This window comes from Pangasianodon hypophthalmus, chromosome 28, assembly GCF_027358585.1.
Source record: "Pangasianodon hypophthalmus isolate fPanHyp1 chromosome 28, fPanHyp1.pri, whole genome shotgun sequence".
In the NCBI taxonomy this organism is placed as follows: domain Eukaryota; kingdom Metazoa; phylum Chordata; class Actinopteri; order Siluriformes; family Pangasiidae; genus Pangasianodon; species Pangasianodon hypophthalmus.
Genome location: NC_069737.1, coordinates 16,166,749 through 16,193,914, shown reverse-complemented (window position 1 = coordinate 16,193,914; position 27,166 = coordinate 16,166,749). Strand labels below are relative to the sequence as shown.

At 40.8% G+C, this 27,166-nt stretch overlaps 2 protein-coding genes across 2 annotated transcripts in view; one reads left to right on the top strand and one right to left on the bottom strand.

The window, feature by feature from the left end:
• The first annotated feature begins 1,183 nt into the window (after nucleotides 1-1,183).
• mttp (microsomal triglyceride transfer protein) lies at nucleotides 1,184-18,842 on the top strand. Its single transcript, XM_034301370.2, has 18 exons — nucleotides 1,184-1,388; nucleotides 3,973-4,160; nucleotides 4,710-4,853; nucleotides 5,600-5,707; nucleotides 6,073-6,189; nucleotides 6,282-6,421; nucleotides 9,191-9,341; nucleotides 9,443-9,600; nucleotides 12,214-12,388; nucleotides 12,539-12,646; nucleotides 12,904-13,116; nucleotides 13,234-13,445; nucleotides 13,757-13,854; nucleotides 14,323-14,444; nucleotides 16,054-16,281; nucleotides 16,620-16,744; nucleotides 17,861-18,031; nucleotides 18,264-18,842. The coding sequence occupies exons 1-18, from the start codon at nucleotides 1,328-1,330 to the stop codon at nucleotides 18,409-18,411; spliced, it is 2,667 nt and encodes an 888-aa protein (XP_034157261.2). The 5' UTR covers nucleotides 1,184-1,327; the 3' UTR covers nucleotides 18,412-18,842.
• A 3,964-nt stretch (nucleotides 18,843-22,806) lies between these two features.
• LOC113525067 (uncharacterized protein C4orf54) overlaps nucleotides 22,807-27,166 on the bottom strand; it is a 10,948-nt gene continuing 6,588 nt past the window's right edge. Inside the window, exons 2-3 of the mRNA XM_034301183.2 lie at nucleotides 26,862-27,084; nucleotides 22,807-23,188 (exon numbers count right to left, since the gene is read on the bottom strand). The gene's annotated coding sequence lies outside the window, so the exon portion shown is untranslated. The remainder of the gene's footprint in view (nucleotides 23,189-26,861; nucleotides 27,085-27,166) is intronic.

The window sequence follows — 27,166 nt, the reverse complement described above, 5'->3', positions numbered from 1 at the left end:
AATCTGGCAACCTGGAACAGACAGAAACATTAATTTAACACTGAAATATTTAAAAGATTTTAAATAAAAACAATGCGAGAGGCTTTTAATCAGAGATAGGGTGGTGATTAAAGTGTGAAGTTTTCATCAAATGTTGAGTAACGATCCTAGAACAAAGACACACACACACACACTGAGACAGCCAGGGTTGCCAGATTATCCTAATTTTGGATTTTATTTCCTTTGTGTTTTGCTAAAATATAAGATTTCTTTTTCCATGTCGATTTTTCTTTTTGAAATCTAACTTTATAAAACTTTATTATTTAATAATGTGATTGAAATTCAACTTGACTAATGATCATTCATCATAAATGATTGATTGATTGATTGACTGATTGATGTTTCTTTTCTTTATACATACATTTAGTCTAGTCTCAATGAGCTCAGAACAGACACATCACAATCACAACATCCACTACACACTGACAAGTGGGTAAAAAGGTTGAGAAAAACATGTAGTGACTTCATTAAGAAATAAAAAATGAGTGTGTTTAGATCTAAAGGTTTGAGCAAAAGGTTATAAAACAAAAGTTTAGAGGGCTTAGTTTTAAAAATGTAACTAAAACATGTACTAACATGGTTAAAAAATGAAAAATTTGAGAGCTTAGATTTGAAAGTTCAAGTAAAACAAGCAGAAACATCATTAAAAAGATAAACGTTAGAAATTTTAGATTTAAAATCGAGATAAATCTAAAACAAGATTTACAAGGTGAGTATTTAAAAGCCGTAAATCTGAGACCTTGTTTTAACTGAACTGTGTTTAAAGGTGATTATAGGTGAAAGAAAGGGAGTAAATTATCTCAAATTTAATACAATAAATAAATAAATTACAGTGTAATTCTCTTCTGGAAGTTAACGATGGCCAGATAACATTTTCTTAATGAACACATCATCACAATGATGAGTAATCATTAGTAATTTCTGATTGGAAATAATTGATCATTGATTGAAGGATGTGAAATCCCTGCTTTGAGACAGAGACGGAGGAATAGGAGGAAGAGGAGGAGGAGTTCTGTGACCCTGCCACGCCCATTTTCCCCACATCTGGTTCTGATCTGTCCTGTTTTGGGAGGGATTTTAAAGCTTCTTTAGAGGCTGTGATCTGGCAACCGGGTTAATGAGTAGCTGTAGAGTACTTGGTCCTTGGTACTGAAGTGTGGAGTTTGGAGTCTGACCTCCACTCAGATAAACAGAGCTGAAGCACAGACACTGTCCTGTCCTTCTCTCTCTCCCTCTCTCTCTCTCTCTCTCTCCCTGGTCCTGTCTTTCTCTCCGTCTTCCCTTCACCATGCGGGGACTTTTAGTGTTTCTGCTCGGCTTCGCTGCCTGTTTCACAGCCTTCTGTCACGGTAAGGACACTTTTATTCCTCATAAAGATAAAGACATCAGGAAGCGTTTCTGACTGAGAGCAGAGATAAATACAGTCGAATTGTCAGGGTTAAAGATATCGGCTCAGCGACCTCTGACCTCTGATAGGATACTGAGAAGTTTTAGGGTCCTAATGTGTGACAAAATGTGCTGAATGTGATTTTCTTTCTGCTTTAGAAATCTGTACATGACACTCAGGGTTCATTCATTCTGCTCCCTGCAGTGAGTTAATGATTAAAAGCCGGGTTGAGAAATAAGAGATAAAACTGAGTGTACAATCTGACTGGGATTTGAACTCATAACCTTCTGCTCACTACGCAGGAAGTAAGACATTTCGTGTCGTATAGATGTGTTTGTTGTGAGGAGTAGTGAGCTGAATAGGAAATAGGTCTGTGTGGAACACCTAGTGCACTACTAAGGGTCTTTATTCCTTTATATAAAACCCTACATAGCGCATGTCTATAGGGAATAGGGAAAGAAACCCTAAAGAACACTAAGTGCACTACTTAGGGTGTTGAAGATATTATTTGTGCATGAGGAATGGAGGCTGAATCCAAAATGGGTCCCTATCGAACATATAGTGCACTTCATAGGGTGCTGATATCATTAGTGTGTAGCCTACATAGTGCATTTGGATAGAGATTAGGGAGCTGAATCCTAAATGAGTTCCTATGATAAAAAAAAAAAAAAAAAAAAAAACGGTTCTTCGTAGAGTTGTTATGTTCCTAAAGGTCCAGAGGGACCACCAAAGAACATTTCAGCTCCTTAAAGACTGGATATCTAGTGCACTTGTAGAACAGAACATGGACTGAGCTCAGGAACACGTTTCGACAGACGACGGGTCAGGAGCCGTGTCAAAATGTGATGATGTCATGTGCGAGGATGTGAGCGATGATGAAATGTCAGAGTGACACGTCAGTACAGATCAGGTTGAACTTTACCGGGCGAGAGACATAGAGGAACACAGAGAGAGAGAGAGAGAGAGAGAGAGAGAGAGAGAGAGAGAGAGAGGATGATCAAACTGTTCATCATCCTATATTAAAAGTTTCAGTAAACAGTTCTATTGATTAGAATCTTGACCCTTAAAATAGAATAAAAGACCAAAACATTTCCAGGAGAAAGTTTCTCGTGATGGTGATATAGATTACGTTCTTTCATGACTGATACGGCTGCTTTCCACAGAAACAACAAAAACAACAAAAAGTTTCTCTATTTTTAAAAAAAGGCCCTAATCATTTTCCTTTTTTATATATCGTATCTTATTTTCAATTTTGTACATATTATATTTTCTTTCTTTCTTTCTTTCTTTCAAATAATTTTATTTCCTACTATTATCTTGTTCTAATCTCTTGCACATTTTTTAAAACATTTTATTTTTCACTGCAGCATTTGTGAGAATATTTTAATATATTTTTTATATCTTTATATGAAGCTTCACTGGTGATTTTAGGAGTAAAATATGACACTTATAGATGACAGGTGATTCATTTCAGACTCAGGAGTCGATCTTTACATTACACTGAACTGCTCTAGATTAAAAAAAAGTGATTTGTAATCTACTATCATTCAGTTTCAGTTTTATTGTATTTCAGTTTCCACTCGCTGAATGTAGTGGCCTGTATCGTGCTCTTCTACAGGAAGTACAGAGCTAAATATTCAATATTTTAGACAGTATTCTATACTTTTTGCTAACTGAATAACTAAAGCATCACACTATCTCAGTGAAAACATAAGATAAACGTGTTTTGAGTCCACGCCGTTCTCAATCTCTAGCGTCAGTAGATCGTGTCCTGTTCGGATTATTATCTGTACCGAGCGTTAAAGAACAGCAGGTCGGTTATCTGAGCGTCGGGGGAGATACGAGCGTGTTACGACACTTAACACCAGCGTAATTAAACGCTAATGTCAGCTTCTTATTTTCTCTCAAAGTTCACTCGATAGGTCACGTGACCTCACACTGTCTCAGTGATGCTAAGCTCAGGCACTTTGCTAATCTAAAGGTCAAAATGTCACATCAGTAAAACCAGAGCTGTCCTTGAACACTGAGCACACCTCAGAAAAGGTCACCTTTACTAACGTACATGTTTAAAGAAAGTTTCAATTAAATTAATAGATGCAGATTATTAGATATTTGTGGCTGTATTTTATTTATTATATTAAATAATATTTAAATTATTACTAAATAATATTATTGATTAATATCATTGTTAATTATAACCATTTATACTCATGAAGAAAGCTTTGTGAGAATTATATTTTATTCATTTTTAAAATGTTTGTTTATTAATGAGGAAGATTGAAAGCAAGATAATTGTGAGACAACTTTACAAAAAATTGTATGTTTTGTTTTCCAGAAGATTGTGATTACATATACCTAATGAAAAAAAAAAAATTTTTTCATGATGAGTATTTTTGGACAGTGAGATAAATTCTGTCCCTTTGGATGTTTTTGAGAACTAGGATTAGTTATTGTGGCATTTCCTGTCCATCCTGAATAAACAGGACCTGCGGTCACCCAGCATGTGTGTTCTCAGCATGTGTGTGTGTGTGTGTGTGTTGTTTCAGGTGCGAGTGCAGGCCCGCGGCTCGATGACGGCCGTCTTTACAGATTCAGCTACAGAACGGAGCTCGGCCTCAACCGGCCCAAAGGCTCGAGCCGAGGAAACGCCGGGTTTAAGATCTCCAGCGATGTGGACATCAGCCTGGCCTGGAGGAACCCGGAGAACCACGACGAGCAGCTGCTCCGAGTCCAGGTGAGGAGAACGAGGAACGAGAGCAGCACAGCAACAGCACGTCCTCAAGTGTTTTATTCCTCTTATACCACAACAGGTTGCCAACAATTACGATTTTCAATTTAGTAAACAACGACACAACATTGTTTAAATGTTTAACATTTTTTGTTGTGAAACGTTGACAAAACAAGCAAGTTCCTGTTGTCACTTACGTTATAGCAGCTATAAACACTCTTCCCTCACCAGCCTCTCTTTATTCTCTCTCTCCAAGTTAATGAGACAAAAAAAATGCAGCTTGTCATGTAACAGAGAAACCGCAAAGAAGCGTAAACTCCTCTGTCCTGAAGAAGTTACAGCTTTACCACTGACTGTTACAAAGCACTGACACTGGAGACTCCTTCCATAAACGTTAAATAAACGTTTTTTCAATGCTATAGAAACGATAACCTATTAGAACGAGCGCATTAATATAAACCTGTGATTTATAGTAAATGAATCAACACTTTCTGACACACAGTGTGATCAGTGCATGAATTTCTAAACACCTCTTTCTCTCTTTCTTTCTCTCAGATCTCTAATGTTCAGATCCAAAACGCTGCCGAGCGCTCGCGCAAAAACAACATCTTCCACGGCACCACCACAAAGGGAATTCTGGGTAGAGAAAAGAACGAGGCGCTGCAGAGACCCTTCATGCTGCTCTGGAAGATGGGCAAGGTAAGAAAAAAAAACAGATGAACACTAACTCCCGATGCATTAACGCTGCAGAGACTGCACAGTGAGGAAGTGACTACAGCATTGTTTAAAGGTGCGGTATGTAAGTGTTTCTACGCCTGCAATAATCATCTCATTTCAATCAATTAGTTAAGAAACTCTGATTCACAGCATTGCCATGCAATGGATAGGGCTACTTTCTTACTTTCTTCATTTTTTAAGCTTCTATTTACATTTTTTCTGGCCCTGAAATCTGCTTCTCAACTGCACCCCTTTTCTGTAAAAGACAGCTCATAAGATGTAGGCAGATTTAACAGAGGAATAGTTCAGAGGGAGGAAAAAAGGAGTTAGACTTCTTCTGTTATTTAGCTCACAGCCAGCTGAACATTACACACTGCCGCTTTAAAGGGGAATTCACCATAAAGTATAAGATATAAACAAAGTTTAAAAGTCCAAAATACAATGTTGTGTAAGCGAGAGGCAAAATTTCAGCCACCAAAACACCACTTCCTGTCTTTAAAATGTCTACAAAATGATCTTCGCAGGTTTCCAGTGAAATGCCACGCCTAAGCATTAATTAATTAATTATTACGTAGCATCATTATACTGTATATACTGAATTAGCATATCGTTAATGATAATTATTCTACATATGATATTGCGATAAACCTTCAGACTGATATATTGTTCCACCTCTAAGCAGGACACGGGATCTGATTATTATTGTTGTGGATATTATCACTGTGCAGGTGAGGAGTCTTTACACACACAAGGCGGAACCTGCGACCATCAAGAACCTGAAAAGGGGCGTGGCCAGTATGCTGATGATGCAGCTGAAGTCTGGCAAGATGATGGAGGTGAAGGCTGTGTTTCATATTGTGCCCTGCTCACTATTCCCTACACTAGATTTGGGTTCGCTGCATCATATAGTTACATTCTGTCCAGTGTGGGCGTGTCCTCAACCACACACCCTGTTCACTACACACTACTCAAGTGCACTTTTTTTATATTAACCTGGATCATTTTCACTAGTCTTTTGAAACTGAAATAGTGCACTACTTAGTGAATAAGGTGTGATTTGGGACAAAGCCGATAACAGCAACACAACTGCAATATACAAGCAGATTGTTTTCAGTGTGAAGCAGAAGTCGTGTGAGAAACTAAGACTTTACTGTCGCTTTGTGGTGTGTGTGTGTGTGTGTGTGTGTGTGTGTGTGTGCAGGCTGATGCATCAGGAAAGTGTCTGGTTGAGTACAAGGTTTCTAAAGATCAGGTGATCCGCACAAAGCACACAGAGAGCTGCAAAACTCAGGAGACGGGATTCACCACACACAGCCAGGTACACACACACACACACTCACACACTCACACACACACACTCACACACACTCAGCAGGTCAGGTGAAGTGCAGTGTGTTTGTTCTCTCCCAGGTGTTGGGTGTGAGTGAGAAGTCGAGCTCAGTGACACTCATCACACTGCAAGGCAGCTTCATCAAATCTGCTGTTGCCAAGGAAACGTACGACCTGTCAGTCAACGCTCGCCGCACCACGGCTGCCAGAGTGCTGTCTGAGTAAGAGACACTACACACTAACTACACACTACACTAACTACACACGCTAACTACACACACTAACTACACACTACACTAACTACACACTACACTAACTACACACGCTAACTACACACACTAACTACACACTACACTAACTACACACTACACTAACTACACACGCTAACTACACACACTAACTACACACTACACTAACTACACACTACACTAACTACACACGCTAACTACACACACTAACTACACACTACACTAACTACACACACTAACTACACACTACACTAACTACACACGCTAACTACACACACTAACTACACACTACACTAACTACACACGCTAACTACACACACTAACTACACACTACACTAACTACACACTACACTAACTACACACGCTAACTACACACACTAACTACACACTACACTAACTACACACGCTAACTACACACTACACTAACTACACACGCTAACTACACACACTAACTACACACTACACTGACTACACACACTACACTAACTACACACTACACTAACTACACACACTAACTACACACTACACTAACTACACACGCTAACTACACACACTAACTACACACTACACTAACTACACACGCTAACTACACACACTAACTACACACTACACTAACTACACACTACACTAACTACACACGCTAACTACACACTACACTAACTACACACGCTAACTACACACACTAACTACACACTACACTGACTACACACACTACACTAACTACACACTACACTAACTACACACGCTAACTACACACACTAACTACACACTACACTGACTACACACGCTAACTACACACACTAACTACACACTACACTAACTACACACTACACTGACTACACACACTAACTACACACACTAACTACACACTACACTAACTACACACACTAACTACACACACTAACTACACACTACACTGACTACACACACTACACTAACTACACACTACACTGACTACACACGCTAACTACACACACTAACTACACACTACACTAACTACACACGCTAACTACACACACTAACTACACACTACACTGACTACACACACTAACTACACACACTAACTACACACTACACTAACTACACACGCTAACTACACACACTAACTACACACTACACTGACTACACACACTACACTAACTACACACTACACTGACTACACACGCTAACTACACACACTAACTACACACTACACTGACTACACACACTACACTAAGTACACACACTAACTACACACTACACTAACTACACACACTAACTACACACTACACTGACTACACACACTACACTAAGTACACACACTAACTACACACTACACTAACTACACACGCTAACTACACACACTAAGTACACACTACACTAACTACACACTACACTAACTACACACGCTAACTACACACTACACTAACTACACACGCTAACTACACACACTAACTACACACTACACTAACTACACACTACACTAACTACACACGCTAACTACACACACTAACTACACACTACACTAACTACACACTACACTAACTACACACGCTAACTACACACTACACTAACTACACACGCTAACTACACACACTAACTACACACTACACTGACTACACACACTACACTAACTACACACTACACTAACTACACACGCTAACTACACACACTAACTACACACTACACTGACTACACATACTACACTAACTACACACTACACTGACTACACACGCTAACTACACACACTAACTACACACTACACTAACTACACACTACACTGACTACACACACTAACTACACACACTAACTACACACTACACTAACTACACACACTAACTACACACACTAACTACACACTACACTGACTACACACACTACACTAACTACACACTACACTGACTACACACGCTAACTACACACACTAACTACACACTACACTGACTACACACACTACACTAAGTACACACACTAACTACACACTACACTAACTACACACACTAACTACACACTACACTGACTACACACACTACACTAAGTACACACACTAACTACACACTACACTAACTACACACACTAACTACACACTACACTGACTACACACGCTAACTACACACACTAACTACACACTACACTAACTACACACACTACACTAACTACACACTACACTAACTACACACACTAACTACACACACTACACTAACTACACACACTACACTAACTACACACGCTAACTACACACACTAACTACACACTACACTGACTACACACACTACACTAACTACACACTACACTAACTACACACACTAACTACACACACTACACTAACTACACACACTAACTACACACTACACTGACTACACACACTAACTACACACACTACACTAACTACACACACTACACTAACTACACACTACACTGACTACACACACTACACTAACTACACACTACACTAACTACACACACTAACTACACACACTACACTAACTACACACACTAACTACACACACTACACTAACTACACACACTAACTACACACTACACTAACTACACACACTAACTACACACACTACACTAACTACACACACTAACTACACACACTAACTACACACACTACACTAACTACACACACTACACTAACTACACACTACACTGACTACACACAGCCTGTAAATGTGTGTGTATGCAGGAACACACCCTCAGTGCAGCGAGCTCTCAGTCTCAGTCACAGTGTGTTGTTAAAGCGCTGTGTTTGTCCCTCAGGCAGTCTCTCACTCTGCTCACGGTGACAGACGGACCTGCGGAAGTTTCGGGTAAAGACGCAGCGAGCGTGGTGAAGAGTCTCGACCCCAAACTGGTCTCTGTGGGAGTGATGACGGAGAAACCCAGGATCCACTGTAACACGTGTCCGACTGTACGCTCCTCCCCTCATTACTAAAACCTCGCGTTTGATTCGGTTCAGCTAGTCGAATCTGATTCACCTGATTGAGTGTGTGTGTATGTGTGTGTGTGTAGCTGATGGACACGTGGAAGGCAGTGCGTTCTCAGCTGGAACCGCAATCTCTGGCGAAATCTTCGGCTCCTCGCAGTTTCCTGTCTCTGATCCACAGCCTGCGCTCGTCCAGCAAAGACCAAATGCTGAGTGTACTTCAAAACTGCAGCAAGACCACACTGTAAGGGACACACACTCCCTCGCTCCCTACATTTACACTCCCTCGCTCCCTACATTTACACTCCCTCGCTCCCTACATTTACAGTCCCTCGCTCCCTACATGTACACTCCCTCATTCTCTAAATTTACAGTCCCTCGCTCCCTACATTTACACTCCCTCGCTCCCTACATTTACAGTCCCTCGCTCCCTACATTTACACTCCCTCGTTCCCTACATTTACAGTCCCTCGCTCCCTACATTTACACTCCCTCATTCTCTACATTTACACTCCCTCATTCTCTACATTTACACTCCCTCACTCCCTACATTTACAGTCCCTCATTCTCTACATTTACAGTCCCTCGCTCCCTACATTTACACTCCCTCATTCTCTACATTTACACTCCCTCGCTCCCTACATTTACACTCCCTCGCTCCCTACATCTACACTCCCTCGCTCCCTACATTTACACTCCCTCATTCTCTACATTTACACTCCCTCATTCTCTACATTTACACTCCCTCGCTCCCTACATTTACACTCCCTCGCTCCCTACATTTACACTCCCTCGCTCCCTACATTTACACTCCCTCATTCTCTACATTTACACTCCCTCATTCTCTACATTTACACTCCCTCATTCTCTACATTTACATTCCCTCATTCTCTACATTTACACTCCCTCATTCTCTACATTTACACTCCCTCGCTCCCTACATTTACACTCCCTCACTCCCTACATTTACACTCCCTCATTCTCTACATTTACACTCCCTCATTCTCTACATTTACACTCCCTCGCTCCCTACATTTACACTCCCTCGCTCCCTACATTTACACTCCCTCATTCTCTACATTTACATTCCCTCGCTCCCTACATTTACACTCCCTCATTCTCTACATTTACACTCCCTCGCTCCCTACATTTACACTCCCTCGCTCCCTACATTTACAGTCCCTCGCTCCCTACATGTACACTCCCTCATTCTCTAAATTTACAGTCCCTCGCTCCCTACATTTACACTCCCTCGCTCCCTACATTTACAGTCCCTCGCTCCCTACATTTACACTCCCTCGTTCCCTACATTTACAGTCCCTCGCTCCCTACATTTACACTCCCTCATTCTCTACATTTACACTCCCTCATTCTCTACATTTACACTCCCTCACTCCCTACATTTACAGTCCCTCATTCTCTACATTTACAGTCCCTCGCTCCCTACATTTACACTCCCTCATTCTCTACATTTACACTCCCTCGCTCCCTACATTTACACTCCCTCGCTCCCTACATCTACACTCCCTCGCTCCCTACATTTACACTCCCTCATTCTCTACATTTACACTCCCTCATTCTCTACATTTACACTCCCTCGCTCCCTACATTTACACTCCCTCGCTCCCTACATTTACACTCCCTCGCTCCCTACATTTACACTCCCTCATTCTCTACATTTACACTCCCTCATTCTCTACATTTACACTCCCTCATTCTCTACATTTACATTCCCTCATTCTCTACATTTACACTCCCTCATTCTCTACATTTACACTCCCTCGCTCCCTACATTTACACTCCCTCGCTCCCTACATTTACACTCCCTCATTCTCTACATTTACACTCCCTCATTCTCTACATTTACACTCCCTCGCTCCCTACATTTACACTCCCTCGCTCCCTACATTTACACTCCCTCATTCTCTACATTTACATTCCCTCGCTCCCTACATTTACACTCCCTCATTCTCTACATTTACACTCCCTCGCTCCCTACATTTACACTCCCTCATTCTCTACATTTACACTCCCTCGCTCCCTACATTTACACTCCCTCATTCTCTACATTTACACTCCCTCGCTCCCTACATTTACATTCCCTCATTCTCTACATTTACACTCCCTCGCTCCCTACATTTACACTCCCTCGCTCCCTACATTTACACTCCCTCGCTCCCTACATTTACATTCCCTCGCTCCCTACATTTACATTCCCTCATTCTCTACATTTACACTCCCTCATTCTCTACATTTACACTCCCTCGCTCCCTACATTTACACTCCCTCGCTCCCTACGTTTACACTCCCTCGCTCCCTACATTTACACTCCCTCACTCCCTACATTTACACTCCCTCATTCTCTACACTTACACTCCCTCGCTCCCTACATTTACACTCCCTCGCTCCCTACATTTACATTCCCTCGCTCCCTACATTTACACTCCCTCGCTCCCTACATTTACATTCCCTCGCTCCCTAGACTTACACTCCCTCGCTCCCTACATGTACAATCCTTATTCATATTCATTTATTTTGGTTGTTTCTGAATGATTCAGGTTGCTTTGAGGCTGTTAAGAATTGATTCATTGAACATTTTATTAGATCATTTTTCAGTTAGTTAAAGTTTCAGTCTGAATCAATTGAATTTGATCAATTGAATCATTTCATGTTTGATATCATTCTGTTTGATTCAGATTCATTTGTTAAATCTGACTTACATCATGTTTGATTCATTGCAAAAGATGCACGCGATTCAATTGAATCTGATTCATATTTGATATAGATTTTGTCGAATATGATTTATCTTAGTCTGATTCAGTTCAGATTGATTTACGCCTTGTTTGTCTCTCTGTAGTCCTCAGCTGGTGGACGCCGTGACCTCGGCCCAGACTCCTGCCTCCCTGTCGGCCATGTTGGAGTTCCTGGACTTCAGTAATGCAAAAAGTGACAGCGTGCTGCTGCAGGAGCGTTTCCTCTACGCATGTGGTTTCGCCTCCCACCCCACTGAGAGCATGCTGCAGGCCCTGCTGGTGAGAAACACACACACACACACACACACACACACAAAGCCAAACTATGTCTTTAAGCTTCACCCAGACCAACTAGCTCCAGCTACACAAATCAGTGTTGTGGCGTATCAGATGTATAGAATAACACTGAAGTGTGTGTGTTCTGTGTAGGATATCTCTAACGGGAAGATCGGCAGTACAGAAATTAAGGAGTCAGTTGTGATCATCATGGGAGCTTTGGTGAGAAAACTGTGTCAGAAAGGAGGATGTGAGCTACCGGTGAGTCGTCACTATCAACACTAGAATCAAATCATACTGAATCAACTCCAAATGAATCAGATTTAAGAGAATCAAATGCATGAGATTTATAAAACTGAAGTGAATCAGACTCAGGAATCATACTTAACTGAACCAAATCAAATAAAACCAAATCAAGTATGAGATTGTATTAATCACTTTGGGCTGATTCATCTTTAGGTTTGATTCATTTGATTCAGAGTCATTTCAGTTTATTAACTTCTCTTTTTGGAATTCAGGTAGTGGTTAAGGTGAAGCAGCAGATCCTCGCAGGACCAGAGAGCACTCAGGATGAGGCCCAGGTTCAGATGTACCTGCTGGCCCTGAAGAACGCTCTCCTGCCCGAGGCCATACCGCTGCTCGCTCGATTCGCCGAGTCCACGACCGGAGCGCTGAGCACCATCGCCATCACCGCTCTGCAGAGATACGAGCCTCAGCTCATCACACTCGAGGTCTGTGTCCCAAATGACTTCCTCATTCAGGGAACTCGGGCAGAGAATTATCCCGTGTCCTTTACATCAAATACCTGTGACTGAAGTACACCTCTCGTTCTGTTTTTGTATTCTCAGGTGAAACAGGTGCTGAATCGTGTGTACCATCAGAACCGACGCATCTATGAGAAGAACGTTCGTGCTGCAGCAGCTGATGTGATCCTGAGCAGTGATCCATCATACGAGGAGGTGAAGAACCTGCTGCTCTCCATCGGCCACCTGCCCCACGAGATGAACAAATACATGCTGTCCAAAGTGGAGGACGTCCTGCGCTTCAACATGCCTTCCAGGTGAGTCTTACCTGCACAGGTGAAGCAGATAGACTGAGCCTAGCTCCCTATACGTGCTTCAGCATGCCTTCCAGGTGAGCCTTACCTGCACAGGTGAAGCAGATAGACTGAGCCTAGCTCCCTATACGTTCTTCAGCATGCCTTCCAGGTGAGCCTTACCTGCACAGGTGAAGCAGACTAGACAGACTTGTGGCTCTGTGGCGCACACGTACACAGAAAATTAACAATCGCTTGTTGCTTTGTGACTCCTGAGAGTGAACATAGGGTGAGCTCGGCTTGTCTCTGATCCTCTTCTTCTCTTTTTCCTGCAGTAAAATAGTACATGAAGTCATGAAGGACATGATCGCTCAGAACTACGACCGTTTCTCAAAGATCGGATCCTCATCCGCCTACTCCGGCTACATGACACGTAAGTGACCCTCTGCTTCCCCATAGTCCTGACCTCTGACCTTTACCCTGTGTATGGTGTTTAATCAAGCATGAATCGAATAGCGTTAAAGCAAACGTGAAACAGTTCTTGATGGAACAGTTGTTGTATGTGCAACTTTAAAAACTCATTTATTCCCAGACCTCTCCGTACCTTCACCTGATTAGTAGAAAAGCTGAAATGCAAATTTAACTGAATTCATGTTTTCTCAAAACAGATAATAAATAAATAATATTTTTGTATGATATCACAAATCAAAATATACCTGGACACCCAGCCCAAGTATCACATATTTCAAAGGTCTCTAATTTATAAAGATTTGTCAGAATCTGTCCAGGAATCAGTTAGTACAAGTGCAAATACTTTTATCAAAATGTTATCATTCATTTTTGCTCAGTTTAAATTTCTCAGCTGTTTTACACTTCATCCTGTTCACCTGTCGTCCTGCAGGGGGCAGTGATGTGACCACCACCTACAGCCTGGACATTCTGTACTCGGGTTCAGGAATCCTTAGGACGAGCAACATGAACATTTATGGCCAGAGCAACGGCGCCCTCCTGCACGGCCTTCAGGTACTGCAAGCGCAAAGAACGCTAGTCTAAACATCAGACATCTTAATCAGTCAGCCAGAGAAACTCTAAAGTACCATGTTTCTGATTTCCTTAAACAGAAAAGTGACACTGAGGTAGAGTTTAATAAGAATCCATATTTTGAGCCATATTTCATTTCCAGTTTTCATTATATTATTGTGGAATTTTTCCAACACATGGTCAGAATGTACTGTAGCTTCACTGAAACTAACTGACCGAGCTGAACATCACAGTGGTGAGGAGAAACTTCCTGAAAACATCAGGAACTGAGACTGAGAAAAAGAAGAACCCTCGACCCGACACCTGAGAGTGGATCAGCTGAGAGTGATGAAGGGACTAAAGAGTCACGAGATGTGACCAGAACTAATGTTAGCTAAACAGTTTGACACGTACAGGACGATAAATGAATGTGAGAACATGGAAGGTTTGGAACGCCAAAATGAACGGGCCAGAAAAGGTTTCAATTTCATGCAGCGACTGGCAGGAGAGCTAATGTGGAGCTGATTACAAATCATAACATAGCGACGTTTAAAAAGGAGGTGATAATTGTTTATGTGACCTCCAGCAGCCAGGAAAGAGGCTGAGAGGGAACACACACGCCTCAGAGGAGCTATTAATTCACTTCAGCACTCAACAAGCAGGCTTTAGAACTAGTGACATGAACACATACATAATAATAATAATAATAATAATAACATTTAAAGTTTAAACTTCTGTAGCACTTATCTAACACCGTATTAGAATAAATGCAGTTAATTCTCAGACTGATAGAACTTCATAGATTTAATCATAAAAAACTAAATACAGACCAGGTGCTATAAGACTCCTCCCACCTGCATACACCTTCACCTGTATGACTCCTCCCACCTGCATACACCTTCACCTGTATGACTCCTCCCACCTGCATACACCTTCACCTGTATGACTCCTCCCACCTGCATACACCTTCATCTATATCACTCCTCCCACCTGCACACATCTTCATCTATATCACTCCTCCCACCTGCATACACCTTCACCTGTATGACTCCTCCCACCTCCATATGCCCTCACCTGTATGACTCCTCCCACCTGCACACACCTTCATCTATATCACTCCTCCCACCTGCATATGCCTTCACCTGTATGACTCGTTCCATCTGCACACACACACACACACACACACCTATATCACTCCTCCCACCTGCACACACCTTCATCTATATCACTCCTCCCACCTCCATATCCCTTCACCTGTATGACCCCTCCCACCTGCATATGCCTTCACCTGTATGACTCCTTCCATCTGCACACACACACACACCTATATCACTCCTCCCACCTGCACACACCTTCATCGATATCACTCCTCCCACCTGCATATCCCTTCACCTGTATGACTCCTCCCACCTGCACACACCTTCACCTGTATCATTCCTCCCCATGAAAATGTGCTCACCATTATGACTCCTCCCACCTGCATACACCTTCATCTATATCATTCCTATATTACTCCACAACCTCAACTATGACTCCTGTACACATTCTCATCTGTAAGAATCCTACTCTTTTTACCTAAACTTCACTCACCTGCACTTCTCCTGTCCTCCAGGTGGCCATCGAGGCTCAGGGTCTGGAGTCTCTGATAGCGGCGACGGCTGATGAAGGTGAGGAGGACCTGGAGTCGTTTGCTGGAATGTCGGCGCTGCTCCTCGACGTTCAGCTTCGGCCCGTGACCTTTTTCAAGGGCTACAGCGACCTGATGTCCAAGATGTTCTCTATGTCTGGAGACCCCATGAACGTGGTGAAGGGTCTCATCCTGCTCACCGACCACTCTCAGGTGAGACACGGCAACAGTTGGGTTGGTTGGTAACCTCTGAATAGCACGTAAGTCTGAATACCGATGTGTGAAATTTCAGTATTAACTCCTCATTGTGTGTAACTCAACTCCGGCACGAGATCTATAATCCGTAACCAACGGTAACTAGCTAGCAACCGCGATAAATTCCGTCCTGTGCCTCACTCAGTTAAAGGAAACATGGCTTTTGGTTCCATTCATGCTTGATGATGGAACAGTTATTTCAACACCACTTTCCGGACCTCAAAGAATTTCACGCTAGCCCATTCCTCAAAGTTGGCGTCCATGTGATCACACTTTCCTTTCTGTCTGTCTCTCAGGTGATCCCTCTGCAATCTGGTCTGCGGGCGGCTGTAGAGTTCCAGGGCGGTTTGGCCATCGATATCTCTGGAGGAATGGAGTTCAGCCTTTGGTACCGGGAATCCAAAACTAGCGTCAACAACAGGTACAAAAATAATCATCAGACATTTACAGCACCTGGCTGAATTTCCTACCGTCTACTTTTGCGACCAATTCCCAAAATCTCTCCGTGTTTCTTTTCCCGCTTCCCGTCCTCTGGTTTGACTTTAGTAGCATGTCATCGTTAACTCTCTGGAGAGGATTATTGGGCTTTTCTGATCTTCTAGTGAGCAGCATCTGCACCAGGTGCACGTCTTTTAGCTTCTGGCTGCTAGCCTGGAAACGCTGGCTAAGCTGGTTAAGTGCTAGCCAGGAAACAAATGCACTGGCAGACAGGTCAGGTTGTGGCTTTGAGTCCAAATATAGACCTCCGTTGTGCGTCAGAGGAGAAGGTCATTGGTTTTGGTCCTAAAATATCAACATTTTGAACGTTTAGCATTGCTTGAGGATCTTGCATTTGATGCTAAGGGATAAATTTATGCTAAATAATGAGGTTATAGTCTGGGGTTTTTTAAAGGCATGAACAGGTGTAGGGTTCAGGGAACTGGATGCTAGTTCTTTTGTAAATGCACACACAGACATTAGCAGGCTATGAGCTATGTATAGACAGAAATAAACCACAGATCGCTAGGGCCAACAGCTCAGCATGCCAAAACTGAACCCGCTTACGACTTTGGAATCAAGTGCCACATGCAGCTGGAAAAATTCTGTAGGACACAAGGTTCCTTCAAAAACGGATGGTTTGGCATAGAAACCTTCCTCCAAAGTTCTTCTGAAGCTCTGTGAAGTTGAAGCTCAAATGCAAGATGTAAAATTTTAGGCTTCACTGAGATTTGTGCTAGCTTGCTAATAAATAAGCTAGCTAGCTAAACAAAATAGCTAGCTAGCTTTATAGTAACATAAAATAAAGTACTAAATATAGCTAGTTCTCCAATGCTACACCAAAAAGTCATCACTGTAGTAGCTAAATGTAAATAGCAAAATTGCTAGCTTGATAGTTAACTACCAGAACCAAAAAAGAACCTTGGTTTCGTCTAGTATTCTAAAGTGTTGTTTAGTTTGTCTTAAAGATTCTCCGTCACGCAACAACAGAAAGTTCCTCACGGTTCCACTGGAGCAGGAGAACCATGGTGTTTATCTGAATTGTCCACGTTCTCCACAGGGGTGCTTTGGTTGTCGTGGGCAACGTGACGGTGGATGCGGACTTCCTGAGCGTGGGGATGGAGGTGAGCTTTGAGATGGAGGCGGCGCTTGACTTCATCACCACCGTGCAGTTCTCCGAGTACCCCTTCCTAGTGTGCATGCAGATGGATAAGACCACGTTCCCGTTCAGGTGAAGAACATCTCAGACCATGTGCCGGGTTCTAGCAGCCCAAACTGCGTCGCTTGTGGTTTGTCTCACTTGTGGGCGTGACCGTAACCAGTGAAGTTTAGCTAGCAAACTGTAGCTAGTTTGCTAAGAATGATTGGTTACTTGCTATGGTTATTATTTTTCTTTTTCTTTAGAGATTTTTTTTTTAGCGTGAGTTGGTGTTTAACGTGGCATTGTTTGTGGTGTGCTGCAGGGAGGCGGTGTATAAAATGGAGAAGTTGTCCTCGGGAGAGCCGTACGCCTGGCACAGGAGTCGCGAGCAGCTCATTCCCGGCTCCGAGTTTCCTCTTCATCAGGAAAACTCCAACATGTGTAAGAAAGTGTTCGACAGCAGCTGGTAGACCTGAGGACCGAACTCGAGGCTAACAGCATGGGACGGATTAGCCAAGAGTCAAAGCAAAAAAAACCTGTCACTGTACCTTTATTTTTTTTTTTAATTAACCTTTATCATGCTAAGCCAAGGGTGATAATATTTTTAGCAAGCCAGGCTTTGAGTTTAGCATGTAAGGACTTTATTTTAAGAGTCTTCAGCCCACGTTTGACGTTATAATTTTTTTTTAACTGTTAATAAAATAATTCAGCACAAAATACTGAGTGTACAGCATTAAAGGCTAAACAGAGACAATAGCTAACAGCTAGCATAACCTTATAAAACTCCAAATAAAATGATTAAACGTGAATTAAACAAAAATATTTAATTAGGCTAAGAAGAGTAACAAAGCTAAAGGGAGAATAAAGCTAGCAATTAGTGCAACATTTTCTAGTTGGAAAATGTAGTTCAAGTGGAAAAGCTCAAAAGCAAAAAGCTAATTAGCTTGAAGGTACAAGTTAACATAAGTAATGCTAGCATAACCGAAGCCAGTTTAAAGAACTAGTTCAACGAGCCCAACATATTTAGACAAATAATCTAAATATAAACAAATGCAAGTAAATTGAAAAGTTTAGCATAACTAGCTGTGTGAAATTTAGCTATGCTGTTAGCAGGATTTTGTCTGAATTATCTTCATGACAGGATAATAAAAGTTAGTGTATGTTTATGTTTCCTGGATTTTCCACAAAGTTTACACTGGTACAGATTAATAATTAGCATAGCTTCAGTCACCGAGCCACTTAGCAAGAACTAGCAAAAATGGCTAATGCAGTCAGAACTGGTGTGGTGCTATGTTTGTGTTTATTATGTCTTATAACGCATTTATGAGTTATTTATTTGATCTAAACGCTTAGAGATCTCCTCAGGTAAAAAAAAAAAAAAAAAAAACGCTTTCTGTCCATTCCACCACAGCAGATGTTTACACAGATGTTGATGGTTTTTTTTTTGTTTTTTTTTTTAAGAAAAAAAATTAGCATTTTATCGGAAAATGGTGTCTTGTGAATTATGGCTGCATGTATCGTATTGTGATGATGTCGACAGAAACCTGATCTGAACATCTGAGATGTAGAACCTCACACAACACAACACGCACCGAGGTTTCATTTGCATATTATTAAAGTATTAATCAGCGATATATCGTGCAGCCGGATTGCGAAACGTGTTTCATCTTTTGTATGGATGTAAATAATCTTCAGGAAAATAAAACCATGTTGAATGATTTTAAACTTTTGTTCTCTTTTTAAGTTTCCTCTCTGGTTCCAAAAACTTTAATTACACAATTCAATAGTTAGCGTAATATTAGCTATTAAGCTTAGCCACATTCTTTAAGTATATGATATAGTAGTTAGCCTAATATTAGCTAGTAAGCTTTACTACTTGCTTTAAAAACACAATAATAACAGTTAGCATAACTTTAGCTAGCTTGCTAGTAAAACTTTTTAGGCTAATACTATTTAGTAAGTATCTTATTTTATAAACACAATATAATAGTTAGCCTAATGATAGCTACCTAAGTGCTTTAAATACACACTATATTAGTGTAACGTCAGCTAGCTTGGTAGTAAGCTTAGCTACTTGCTTTAATTATAATAATATAACTGATAGCTTAAAGCTAGCACAATATACAGTATTTGTTGGATGTTAGCTAGCTTGCCAATTAGCTTAGCTATACTTACACAAAAAAAAGCTAGCGTGCTAGCAAGTGTGGCTACTTGCTAGTTAATATGACATTACTTGAATTTGCTAAACTTTAGTATTTATTCCAAACACTACACTGAGACAATGAAATGAAATAAAAGTTTATTGGTGATGAAATGATTACGTTTGCATAAGCTCCGCCCCTTTTTCGTGACCCAAAGAGGAACAGTGAGTGTAGAGTTATATTTAAAACTCAATACTACATCAGCGCTCACAAGAGCATAAACACATCAGCAGAGAGCAGAGAGGAATAGATCACACACACACACTCACACACACACACACACACACTCATATACACACTCATATACAAACACTCACACACACTCACACACACACTCATATACAAACACTCACACACACACACACACTCACACACACACACACACACACACACACTCATATACACACTCATATACAAACACTCACACACACTCACACACACTCACACACACACACACTCATATACAAACACTCACACACACTCACACACACACTCACACACACACACTCATATACAAACACTCACACACACACACACACACACACACACTCATATACACACTCATATACAAACACTCTCACACACACACTCTCACACACACACACTCATATACAAACACACACACACACACACTCATATACAAACACTCTCACACACTCATATACAAACACACACACACACACTCATATACACACTCATATACAAACACTCTCACACACTCATATACAAACACACACACACACTCATATACAAACACTCTCACACACACACTCATATACACACTCATATACACACTCATATACAAACACACACACTCATATACACACTCATATACAAACACTCACACACACTCATATACAAACACTCTCACACACACACTCATATACACACTCATATACAAACACACACACTCATATACACACTCATATACACACTCATATACAAACACTCTCACACACTCATATACAAACACACACACACACACTCATATACACACTCATATACAAACACTCTCACACACTCATATACAAACACACACACACACTCATATACAAACACTCTCACACACACACTCATATACACACTCATATACAAACACACACACTCATATACACACTCATATACAAACACTCACACACACACACACACACACACTCATATACACACTCATATACAAACACTCACACACACACACACACACACTCATACAAACACACACACACTCATATACAAACACTCACACACACACACACAATCATACACACTCACACACACTCTCTCTCTCTCTCTCTCTCTCTCTCTCTATATATATATATATATATATATATATATATATATATATATGTACATACACACACACTCACATCACACACACAATCATATACACACACACTCACATCACACACACAATCATATACATACACACATCACACACACACTAACTCACTCTCTCTCTCTCTCTCTCACACACTAACTCACTCTCTCTCTCTCTCACACACACACACTAACTCACCCTCTCTCTCTCTCTCTCTCACACACACACACACACACACACACACACACACTAACTCGCTCTCCGTCTCTCTCTCTCTCTCTCACACACACACAAACTCACTCTCCGTCTCTCTTTCTCTCTCTCACACACACACAAACTCACTCTCCGTCTCTCTCTCTCTCACACACACACTAACTCGCTCTCCGTCTCTCTCTCTCTCACACACACACTAACTCACTCTCCGTCTCTCTCTCTCTCTCACACACACACACACTAACTCACTCTCCGTCTCTCTCTCTCTCTCACACACACACACACACACACACACTAACTCGCTCTCCGTCTCTCTCTCTCTCTCTCTCTCACACACACACACACACACACTAACTCACTCTCCGTCTCTCTCTCTCTCACACACACACACACACACACACACACACACTAACTCACTCTCCGTCTCTCTCTCTCTCACACACACACACACACACACACACACTAACTCGCTCTCCGTCTCTCTCTCTCTCACACACACACACTAACTCACTCTCCGTCTCTCTCTCTCACACACACACTAACTCACTCTCCGTCTCTCTCTCTCTCACACACACACACACACACACACTAACTCACTCTCTGTCTCTCTCTCTCTCTCTCTCTCTCTCACACACACACTAACTCACTCTCCGTCTCTCTCTCTCTCTCTCTCACACACACACACACACTAACTCACTCTCCGTCTCTCTCTCTCTCACACACACACTAACTCGCTCTCCGTCTCTCTCTCACACACACACACACACTAACTCGCTCTCCGTCTCTCTCTCTCTCTCTCTCTCACACACACACACTAACTCACTCTCCGTCTCTCTCTCACACACACACATACACAGTGAAATAGAGAAGAAATGAGAGAGGGAATGAGGAAAAGAAAACTATTGAGGAAGATAAAAGTGAAAGAGAGAGTGACAGAGAGAACATAAGTGTAAGAAAAAAACGAGCTAGAGAGAGAGAGAGTTAACATGCGCTTGCCTCACAACGCTAGCGCAGGAATTTTGCTACTTCATGATGCTAGCTAGTTAAGAAGCTAGCTAATTAGCAAGCTGATGTGAGGGTGAAGGAAATGATGTTATATGATTTGATAAATCTCTTTTCTTTCAATGTTGTGGTTAAATTGTTTTTTGTTTTTTTTTTAATTTTCTGGTTGTTTTGGTGGCATGTTGCTAGGCCGAGCTCGCCTGCTAACATGTCTCATGATTTTTCACACGCACGCGACACTTCCCCTCAGCTTACACGTTCAGTTTATTCCAAAACCTCAATAACATTTCACTTTTCATTTCAATCCTTCCGTTATTTCCATCATTCCATTCTCCTCAGCTTCTCACATCTTCTCTCAGAGAAGATTCGAGCTTTCAGGAATCTCGCTCACGGCTTATCTTCATTTTCCGGAACTTTCCGCTGACCTTCTCCACATGCCGGTGTCAGTCTTTAGCAAGCTGACGGATCGATCGGACCTCGGTTCCTCACAGCCGTCCATGACGTCATGACCAGCGGCTGTGTGGATCAAACCAATCCCCCTTAACAAAAACCAAACTAGCCTGCTAATACAGCTCTTGACATTTTTTTTTTAGCTCAGTCGCCATTTTCAGTAACCAGTAACTCAGTTTTCTCGTTATTGTTTACATTAAACTATATTCAATACTGGTTTTAACGCACCCTTTTTTGAAGTCCCCCTCCATTTTCCCAGTGGTTCAGTCCTCTTGGTCATCTTAAGGGCTGTTGTGTGACTTTCAGCTTGACTAAATACCATTAGATTCATGCTAGGCTAGCTGGCTAGCTAGCTTGTTTCTTCAAAACAGCAGATAAATATATAAACGTTTTACTTTCCATTGCTAAATTAATCATCAAAATGGCTGAGGCAGTGTGTAAAACCCCTCCCCCCACTCATCACTGCTCAGTGGACTGACCTGTTTCCATGGAAACCTGCAATGGAACTTTCCAGACACACACTAATGCAGTTTAAACCCTAATCCTAAGTGTTAGCATGTAGCTAGCTAGCCATACAACAGGCTTTTCTAATTTTTTTAAATAAACAAATAATATCTTAACTATTACTGTAATATTATATATGCTTTTTCCAAACATGAATAATAAAAATATGATTTTTAACAACAGCTTACCTTATAGCTAATAACATTTTATTCCTTTATAATGCTAGCTAGTTAAAAGATAGCTCATTAGCACCTCTAAAGAGTTTGAAGGAAATAATGCTTTTTGATTTGATAAATCTGTTTTTTAAACATTGTTCTTGTGGTAAAAGTTTTCTTATTTTATTTTTTAAGAGGAAGTCAATAAGGGTGTGTTAAAAACAGTATCACAAAGTCAATCTGCTTTAAGTACAAAGCAAAAATTTGTATAAAATATGTTGTACAAGGCAGCATGTCGCTAGGCCGAGCTAGCCTGCTAATATGACTCATGATTTTTTAAAGTGCAATTTAAATGTTCATTTATTTCCCAAACCCTACACATTTTTCAGAAAATTTCCCCAAATTTACTTCACCAACAAGTATAACGCTGCTGCTAATATATCAAGGCTGGTTAGCATTATGCTAATGCTTCTTGCTAACATTTACTTTATTTTCATTGTTGGCCATATAAGTTGACTTTTTTTGAGTTGAAGTTTTTTTTCGTTGTAGTGGTACAGTTCAGATCAAAATGAATAATGGGATAAAACACATGATTGAAAAAAAGAAAAGGAAAAAAAAATCCAAAGACAAAAAAAAAAGAATAAAATGTAAATCTGAGTACCATTTAGTGGAAATGCCATTAACTTATTAGCGATTAGCGCTCGTTTACAGAGAGTGAATCACTGCGACTCTAAAACTCAGGTTTTATGCAGGAAATGTATGTTTAATACTGTATATTACGCAAGTTTAGTGTATTACACGAATGACCTAATTATACACATATATATATTATACATAGCTATGGATGTCCATAAACCCTGCATAAGAGTTTAATAATGCGTCAGAAGCCTCTCACAATATTCACTAGTATCAAAATCCCATTTAAAGAATGAATAAAAGGCAGGATTTGGGTTTGAGAGACAGAATATGTACGAATACATAAAGAAACGTCTCTAAACTCTCCAATATGGCGCCTGTTTACGTACTTGGAATGGGATTTCGATTCTAATGAGTCTTGTGAGCTCCTTCTGACGCGTTATTAAGCTCTTATGAATGACGTATGAACTCATCCTTTTTTGAATCTGTTAAAAAAAATTTTTTAAATCGGACTCAAATAAAGATTGAGCCTTGATGAGAGAACAGAATTTTATCAAAACAACAAAAATAGGGCAGATAAAATAGCTTATTAGCGTTTGTTTTCAATCTTACAAAACTAGCTAAGTCAATTAATTAGCGTGAATAAGATGCCTCTGATCAGCACATCCTGGGTGGAGCTTCGGTTAAACATGATCAGCCAGTAACTAGCCTCCTTATTATAGTTTAGTAACAATAATTAAGCTAGCCAGCTACAAACACATCACTGCTCAAACATTAGCCAGCTAGCTAGTTATGCTAGAGTAACATTACCTCTGCTGCAGTAACCATTTAATGTAAATTAGCTAGCCATTTTTGCTAACAGTCCTAAAACTGAGAAAACTGTTTTTTGCATAGCTAAAACTAGCTAAGGTTAACTATTACATTGTAAACTGTGAACTCTAATGGACTGTCCCGATTGGCTAATTGAGTTTAACTTAAGCTCTGCCCACACAGTACAGAAATGCAGCATTAACTTGCTTTAAATGGCACTCAGATGATTCAAAAGAAAAAAAAATGAAACATGACATGACATTGAAATACATTCAGGTTCAGGAACAACATTAATAATTCAGCATTGAGCAACTATATAATATTTTTTTGAGTGTAGATTTTGTTTTTGATATTTTGATCTCTTTTACAGAGCAGGTAAACAGACTGTCCTGCAGATCCATATACCTTTAATGTACATTCACATAAACAGAAGCAGAAACAGAAAGCAATCTCGGCTAATACACAGCTAAACTGCGCTAACAACGGAAATGATGATAACTCAATACGCAGCGTAGCTAAAGAAAGTCTTAACGTTAGCTTTAATGTTTAAACTCTTAACATGTTCAGCTTCACAGAAGGTTGTGTTCCAATACTTTTTTCTTTAAACCTTATTGAACTTCTAGTGATTTTGATTAGTGACTATTTAAGCTAACGTCATCATATGACATCACCATGGATCTTTTTCATTTATTCAGCTTGACAAACCGATTCACGTACAATTCTGGTCAGAATTGTAATAATTATAGCATGTAATACTTTAGCTAATGTTAGCTAACTTACTAACAAGTTATTTACACAATGTACCACTTTATAACAGTTTAATGTTAGCACAGTCCTGTATTTTAGTAGCTAGCAGGGTTAGTTAATGTTGCTAAACTAGCATATTGTTAATTAAAGCCAGTACTTTGTATTCCTACATCAAATCAAAAGAATTAAAGAAAGGCTAGCGATAATGATCAAAGTTTGAAATGAAACCTAAGCTCCGCCCTTGTTCGATTTCTTTGGACATTTAAGTGCTCAGATTCTTGCTAACTGTTCTCTAGCTTGCTAACTAGCTAGATGAATGAAGTAATGAAGTTCAGACGGCAGTCGTTTAAGGTCTCCATAAGTTCATAAGGACGTGAAATGTAAAATATGAGCACAGTTTACAGTTAGCATGATGCTAATATTGCTGCATTAGCATCACAGATTATCAGATTAGCAGTTTGTGAACTAGCTAGCAATGCTGGGAGCTGTCATGGACGGATGTAGATGTAAAGTTTGGGGTTGTAAATCTCAAAAATCACAAATTTACAGCTTCACTCAAGGTGGTGAAGTAAATGAACGACACATAGGACGACTGAGGGAACGTAACCAAGGGGAAGTCAACAAGGGCGCATTAAAAACAGTATTGGAACACAGCCACACACACATTCCACACAGGTGAACACAGGCAGCAGAGACTCTAACAGATGAACAGTGAACTCTTATTAACTCTTAATGACACAAACAACAGCTCAGTGAAATGTCAGCTAATTTACCCAGAATGCAGTGCTTCAGATGGGTTTACAGATTGTAGGCAAGCAGCTATGAAACTGTCCGACCAAGAACACTGCCGATGCTCTACACACACACACACACACACACACACACACCTGGGAAAAACACGGCTCAGTTTGAAACCGCAGTGCAGACAGGAAGCTGAAATGGCACAGGAAGTGACAAAGTTTCTGTGGGAACCGTTACGTTATGTTCCGATGTAAGAACCAGGGTACCCTCCTGAACATGAACACACACGCGCACACACACACACACACACACTCTCACACACTCACTCTCACAGACACACACACATACACACACACACACAGCCCAGACCTGTAAGGAAAGAAAAGGAAGACAGAGACGGTAAAATATTCTCAATACTGATCATTCTTTCTTTTTTTCATTCTAATGCATG